The sequence below is a fragment of the Melopsittacus undulatus genome, chromosome 12 (genome assembly GCF_012275295.1).
Source record: "Melopsittacus undulatus isolate bMelUnd1 chromosome 12, bMelUnd1.mat.Z, whole genome shotgun sequence".
NCBI lineage: Eukaryota > Metazoa > Chordata > Aves > Psittaciformes > Psittaculidae > Melopsittacus > Melopsittacus undulatus.
In genome coordinates, this window is record NC_047538.1 from 9,680,589 (window position 1) to 9,688,437 (window position 7,849).

At 63.5% G+C, this 7,849-nt stretch overlaps 1 protein-coding gene across 1 annotated transcript; it reads right to left on the reverse strand.

Annotated features, from left to right (window-relative positions):
• Window positions 1-263: 263 nt before the first annotated feature.
• Window positions 264-7,743, reverse strand: GAS2L1 (growth arrest specific 2 like 1). Its single transcript, XM_034068421.1, is given in 7 exon segments — window positions 264-1,041; window positions 1,043-1,729; window positions 2,944-3,130; window positions 4,354-4,450; window positions 4,648-4,755; window positions 6,430-7,062; window positions 7,654-7,743. Coding segments are annotated over 6 exon segments (2,076 nt in total). The 5' UTR covers window positions 7,057-7,062; window positions 7,654-7,743; the 3' UTR covers window positions 264-671.
• Window positions 7,744-7,849: the final 106 nt, after the last annotated feature.

Here is a 7,849-nt window from a genome sequence, read left to right on the forward strand (position 1 = left end):
ACCCACAGCCAGCCCTGGGCAGCAGCTGTGGGGCTGAGCCCCTGCCATGCTGAGTGCTGCCATGGGGTGTTGTGGGGACGTGGAGGGGTCCCCATGGCTGCAGGGGAGTGCACCCTCACCCCAGCTCTTCTCTCCATTGCTCCCAATGGAGGACCCCAGCCCCATGGACCCTTCCTCCATTGGCCTGGGGGTCTCGTCCCCTCCTCAGCAGGTCAAGCCCAGGACACAAACTGGATGCACTGGGATCGGCTCCATTGGTCTTTACTGGCTGGGGGGGGGCCATGCAGGGCCGGGGGTGGGCTCCAGAGACAGCCCCATCCCACCATAGGGACATCAGACGGGCTATATCCAGGCCGGATGGGCTGGGGAGGGACAAGGGCATGAACCAGAGTCACCTCGAGTGAGGAGGTGGAAGAGAGGAGATGGATGAGGATGAGGCAGGAGAGGTGCAGCTGAGGTTGGAGCCGCTTCACCTCCGTCCATGTTCCCCTGTGCCCGGCCCGCAGCTCCTTGCTCCGGCCCCGCTGCGTTTGTCCCCCTGGAGCATCTCCCACCGGACCGGGGCCCATCCAGGGCCCATCGCCAACAGTCACCGAGTGCCGCAGGTCCCGTGTCCGGTACCTCGGCTGCGGTCCCTCGGGGCCATCACCCCCCGCATCCCTGCGGGTGCTTCAGGGCCAGGAGTCCTCCTCCAGCCCCTGGTGCTCCGGGGGGGCCCAGGCGGGCTCCAGGAAGGAGGAGAGGACGCTCTGCAGAGCCCCCCAGGACCGGTGCCCCCCGGCTTTGGGGCTGGAGCGGGGGGGCGCTGCCCCACAGCCCCGCGGCGTGGGGATCCTCGACGGCTTCCTATGGGGCTGCGTGTCCAGGCGGGGGCGGGGGCAGGGCCGCGGCGGGGGGGGCTCGTCCGTGTCCGAGCTCTCATCGGAGGAGCTGCACGGGGGGGGTCGGGGGGGGGCGGGCGCGCTCTGCTTGGCGAAGACGCTGAGGGAGGAAGAGGAGGAGGAGGAGGAGCAGTAGGCGGAGTCTGCGGCGGGGGGGGGCGGGGGGGGGCTCCGCGTCCTGCAGCTCGGCCATGGCGCGGGTGTTGGCGAGGAGCTCCCGCTCCAGCTCCCGCAGCAGCCGCTGCTCCTGGGCCGGCTCCAACCAGCGCCGGCCCCGCTCCGGCCCCGGCTCCGGGGGCAGCGACCACGAGTGCTGCCCGGAGGGGCCGCGGCTGATGAGGAGCAGCGGCTGCGGACCGGGGCTGTGGGAGCGCTGCGGGGTTCGGGGGGGACCGGGGCTATGGGAGCGCTGTGGGGCACGGAGCGGATCAGGGCTATGGGAGCGCTGCGGGGTTCGGGGGGGACCGGGGCTATGGGAGCGCTGTGGGGCTCGGGGTGCTCCGGGGCTATGGGAGCGCTGCGGGGCTCGGGGTGCTCCGGGGCTATGGGAGCGCTGTGGGGCACGGAGCGGATCAGGGCTATGGGAGCGCTGTGGGGCTCGGGGCGGACCGGGGCTATGGGAGCGCTGTGGGGCTCGGGGTGCTCCGGGGCTATGGGAGCGCTGTGGGGTTCGGGGAGCCCCGGGGCTATGGGAGCGCTGTGGGGTTCGGGGAGCCCCGGGGCTATGGGAGCGCTGCGGCTCCGGCTCCTCACGGGTCCCGTCGCGGGGTCTCGGTGCGCCCGAGGGGCCGCCGGGCACGGAGGAGGCCGAGGAGTCGCTGTCGCCTGAGCAGCGGCGGGCGCGGGGCCTGCGGAGATAGGGAGGGGGGGTCAGGGAGCATTGAAGAAGCGTTGTGCCCCAGTGGTGACCCCCCCATTGCACCCCAATGGTGACCCCCCTATTGTACCTCGATGGTGAATGCCCTATTGTACTCCAGTGGTGACCCCCCAGTTGTATCCCAATGGTGAACCCCCTATTGTATCCCCATGGTGACCTCCCCATTGTACCCCAAAGGTGACCCCACCATTGTACCCCAATGGTGGCCCCCCACTGTACCCCAAGAGTGACCCCCAATAGTAATCCCTCATTGCACCCCAATAGTGACCCCTCCAATAGTGACCCCCAATTGTAACCCAATGCTGACCCCCCCCATTGCACCCCAATAGTGACCCACACTGATTCCAACATTGAACAAACACTGACCCCTACTGCCCTTCATTGCCCCGCAAAATTGCCACCCTATTGCACCCCGATATTGCCTCCACACTGCCCCCCAGTATTGACCACTCCCCCATTCCCCACTCCCACTGTCCCCCATTGCTCCCCATTACACACCCTCAGTCTCCCTCATCTCCCTTTGCCCCCCATTTCTCACCCCACTGACCCCAATTACACACCACCCTTCCTCTTCATTTCCCCCCATTGCCCCCACTGCACCCCTCCAGTACGCATCCCCTCTTACCCCTTTATCCTATTCCAGACCCCACTGCCCCATCTCCCCCATTCGTCCCCATTACAACCCCCATTAATCTCCCAATGCACCCCACTTCTCATTGCCCCCCATTACACACCCCCATTCCCTCCATTGCCCCCTCACTGTCCTCCCATTCCACCTTCACCCTATAGCTCCCATTGCCCTCCAGTCCCCCTCATTCCTCACTCCCATTGCCCCAACATTACACACCCCAATGCCCCCCATTACAACCCCATTACACCTCCTCATTGCCTCCCATTACATCCTCCCATTACCCCCCATTACAACCCCATTACACCCCCCATTGTCCCCCATTACAACCCCATTACACCTCCCCATTGCCTCCCATTACAACCCCATTAACCCTCTCATTGCTTCCCATTACAACTCCATTACATTCTCCCACTTCCCCCCATTACACCCTCCTATTCCCTCCCATTACAACCCCATTACACCCCATGTGGCTGGGCACTGTCACGGGTCTGATGTGTGCTGTGGGGCAGCAGTGGGTGCTCCCCCCATAGCCGCAGCACCCATGGGTGCAGTACCTGTGTGCGGTGCGTGCGGGGCTCCTGCCGGGGCTGCTGGGCTGTGGGGCCGGAGCCCCCCGTGGGGATCCCCCCTCCTGCCTGGAGCCGGGCCTGGGGGTGCCCGTGAGCCCCACGGCTCTGCCAGGGGGGCGCCGGGGGGGCCCGGGGCTGGGGCAGGCGGTGGGGGCCCGGGGCTGGCGGTGGGCTGTGGACAGAGGGGATGGGTCAGGGGCCACAGGCACCCATCGCACCCATGGCGGCTCCGTGCCACCACTGGCACCAATTGCACCCATTGCACGCATTGGCACCTATTGCACCCATTGGCACCCACTGCATGCATTGCACCCATTACACCCATTGGCACCTACTACACCCATTGATACCCACTGCATGCATTGCACCCATTACACCCATTGGCACCTACTACACCCATTGATACCCACTGCATGCATTGCACCCATTACACCCATTGGCACCTACTACACCCATTGGTAGCCACTGCATGCATTGTACCCATTGGCACCTATACACCCAATTGGCACCCACTGCATGCATTGCACCCATTGGCACCCGTTACACCCATGGTGGCCCCATTGCACTCATTGGCACCTGTGGTGTCACTCACTGCACCCACTGCACCCACTGCACCCACACCATGGAGTGCATTGCACCCGCAGCCCCATCCCAAGCAGGGGTCCCCAGGATGGGGTCAGCACCTGGGCCTGTCCTCATCCCTCTTTTCCCTATTCCAGGTGGATCAGGGAGGGGAGACCCAGGGTGGATGGACTGAGAGCGGTGGCACTGGGATGGGGCACTGGGATGGGATGCCACTATTATGGGATGCCACTGTTATGGGGTGACACTGTTATGGGGTGTCTCTATTATGTGGTGTCACTATTATAGGATGTACTGTTATAGGATGTCACTGTTATGGGTGCCACTGTTATGGGATACCACTACTATGGGATTTCACTGTTATGGGGTGTCACTGTTACGGGGTGTCACTATTATAGGATGTTACTGTTATGGGGTGTCTCTATTATGGGTTGTTACTATTATGGGATGTCACTGTTATGGGTGCCACTCTTATGGGATGCCACTATTATGGGATGTCACTGTTATGGGGTGTCACTATTATGGGATTTCACTGTTATGGGGTGTCACTATTATGGGCTGTCACTGTTATGTGATCCCACTATCATGGGATGCCACTGTTATGGGTGTTACCATTATGGGGTGTCACTGTTATGGGATGCCACTATTATGGGATATCACTGTTACGGAGTGTCACTATTATGGGATTTCACTGTTATGGGGTGTCACTATTATAGGATATCATTGTTATAGGTGTCACTGTTATGGGGTGTCACTGCTATGGGCTGTCATTGTTATGGGGTGTCACTGTTATGGGGTGCCGGGGGCACTCACCAAGCGAGGCGCAGCGGCACGGGTCATGTTTGTCCAGGTAATGCTCCAGCGTGTCCCATCCGCCCCCCACTCGCACCATCACGTGGCTCCGGAGCACCTGCAGCCCCCAGGACACCTGTGTCGGGGGGGCACGGACACCCCCCAGTGCCCCTTGTGGGGCAGCAGGTTGGGGACACAATGGGGACACAAGTGGGATACAGTGGGGATTTGGTGGGGACACAATTAGGGTACAGTGGGGACGCAATAGGGACACAGTGGGGATGCAATGGGATCATGGTGGGTGCTGGCTCTTACCCGCACAAAGATGAGGGTGTTGGAGTCCCCCACTTTGTATTTCCCCTCTGAGACCTTGACCATGGGGAACTGGGAGGGGCAGGAGCAGCATTCCAGGATCTCCCGTACCTGCAGTGGGAGTGAGGGATCAACAGGGCCAGACCCCGCTATGGGGCAGCCCCTACAATGGCTGCACTTGGAGGGGACAGCAGAGCTCCCTGGGTGCCACCCCTGCAGCACTCACAGCCCATGGGAGAGGGACCTGGGGTGGTCCTATGGGCACCCATCCCTGAGCAGGCTGAGAACAGGCACAACTCCATCTGCTACCTATGGAGCCCACTCGTGCTGGGACCCTGGGGTGGGGAGCACAGAGCACCCCAAAGCTGGGAACTTCCCAGCCCCACTATTCCCTGACCCAGGGGGGGTTTGAGCACCCCACTATGGGGCAGGGACCCCCAGCACCCCACGAGCACCCACAGAAAGGGATTAAATCCCACCCCCCTCAACATAACAAGCCAAGAGGAGGGTTTGGGGGGCTCCTCTTAGCAGAGGGGACCCCCATAACAGTGGACCCCATAGCAGAGGTGCCCCCATAGCTCCCTGCCTGCTCTGTGCCTCCTGCCTGCGCTGACGTCAGGGATCAGGCTGGGATCCAGGGGGATGCAGGGACACGGACACATCCTGCCCTGGCCTCGGGGCCACGGGAAAGGGTGGGTCTGGGGGTGCAGGGTGTGGGTCCTGACCCTGCTGCCCCCCTAGGACACACAGACGGGTGCATGGGTCCGGATGTGGCCCCACAGGCTCCTCCCCGGCTCCGGCGCTGCCCATAAAAGCCCATGGAGAGGAATTACGCAGCCCGGAAAAATGCGGCGCTGGGATGGGGGGGGGGGGGGGGCATCCCCTTCCTCAGCATCCTCAATGGGCAATGGGGGTCTCATTGGAGGAGCTTTGAGTTTAGGGGTCAGGGGAGGGGAGAATCCCCCCCCCCCCTTGTGTCCTGCCTGTGTTCCCCCCCCCCCGTGTCCCTGTGTTAATCCAGCTCCTGCTCCCAGCCCGGCTCTAATCCCTGCTGAGCCGGGCTGGGGGGGGCACCCCCTTGTCATGGCTGTTTGTCCCCATGTCCCTCTGTCTGTCCTCATGGTGCTGGCGGGGGGGCAGGTCCTGTGCCCCCATCGCCATAGGGGCGGGGGTGACACTGGGGTCCAGTCCATCCCCCCCAGTCATTATGGCCATAGCTACCCCCGACATAACCCATCCTGACGTCAGGAGGCCACTGAGGACCTCCCACCGGCCACTGAGAGCCCCATTGGGTGGATAGAGAGGACGTCCTATGGGTCAGAGACCTCCCCTGGACCATAGAGCACCCATTGGGTGGATGGAGAGGACCTCCCATGGGCCTCAGAGCCATAGAGCACCCATTGGGTGGATAGAGAGGACCTCCCATGGGCCTCAGAGCCATAGAGCACCCATTGGGTGGATAGAGAGGACCTCCCATGGGCCTCAGAGCCATAGAGCACCCATTGGGTGGATAGAGAGGACCTCCCATGGGCCATAGGGAACCCATTGGGTGGATGGAGAGGACTTCCCACGGGCCATAGAGACCGCCCCTGGACCACAGAGCCCATTGGGTGGATAGAGAGGATGTCCCATGGGCCTCAGAGCCATAGAGCATCCCATTGGGTGGATAGAGAGGACCTCCTATGGTCCATAGAGACCTCCCCTGGACCATAGAGCACCCCATTGAGCGTACAGAGAGGCCCATAGAGCCGGTTGGGTGAAGCCCTGGCCCGCAGTGGGTCTCACCAGCTCATCCAGGTTCTTCAGGTCACAGATGGAGATGGGTCGGGCCCGTCCGGGGTACGAGGGTGCTTGTGGGTCCTGGCCCTCCTGGCGCCGGGTCCCCGTTGGGTCCCGCATCTCCTCCTCGATCTCCTCCTCCATCTGGATGAGCATGGGGGCCAGCATGCCGAAGCGCGCTCCCCGCCGCGCCACCTCCAGCAGGCACAGCACAAAGTTCTTCTCGTTCTTCCTCAGCACCAGGTCATTGGTCTCGAACATGAGCACGTCCTGGATGCCCAGCTCCTGCCGGCACCACCGGATGAAGTTGGACACGTTATCCCTGGCCACGAAGGAGCCGGGGGCCACGTTCTTGGCCTGGAACAGGACCTCGTTGCGGGGGACGCGCGTGCCCAGCTCCGGGTGCCGGCGCTGGAAGGCGCGGGCGCTGCGGGTGACATTGTTGGCGTGGCGGCAGAGGTGAGCGCCTGTCTCCAGGCTCTCCAGGAACGTATCCGCATGGATGTCCAGGTCATAGAGGGTGTTGAACCACTCGGCCAGGTCCTCCTTCATGGCCTCCAGGTACTCCTCGCTTGAGCGGAAGGGACGGATGCTCTTGGAAGCAGCTGACTGGATGTGGCTGGGGTCGGCCATGGCTGCCTATGGATGGGGGGGCATTTACCTTGTCTTGGTGTGTGTGTCCCATGCCTCAGTTTCCCTATAGCCATGGCCAGGCCCCCCCCACACTGAATGAGTCAGCTGCCCAGTCATGGTGTGCATCACCACCCTGGGGGGGGGCACACACTGGAGCCATAGAGACACCCCCTCATTAGGGGTTCACTTGAGGACACCCCCATGGCTCCCCCCAAAATGGGGGGGGGGGGGGGGGGGGGAAGAAATACAAGAGCTGATGAATCCCCCCCCGGAGGTGCCCCAGTGCCCCCCCCCCCATTGCTCTGTGTGAGTGTTCCCTACTCCAGCTGCACACCAGGGGGATGCCCATACCCGGGGTCCCCCTTCCCTTTGCAGGGGGGGTCCCCCGTGCCGGGGGTGTCTGTGTCCCTGTGCAGGGTAGGGGGATTCCTACTCCAGCCCCATACATTGGGGAGGTCCCTGCTTAGGGGGGCGGGGGTTGTCTTTAGTAAGGTTCCATTTCCCTTTATGGGGGGGCCTACACCCGGGGTTCGGGGGGGGGTTACACCCACAGAGACCCGGACACAACCCCCGGACCCCCCCCGGTCCCGCACTCACCGCCCGCTCCGCGCTGCGCTACCGCTGCTCGGGGCTGCTGCTCCCGCCCGGGGGGGGCCCCGCGGCCGCCATGCGGGAACCGGAGCCGGGAGCGCCCGCCCCGCGCTGCCGCCGCCGCCGCGCCCCGGCCGGGAAGTTGGAGGCGGGACAAGGGGGGGGAACGGGGGGGGGCGGGATGCAGCGGAGCTCCCCCCCC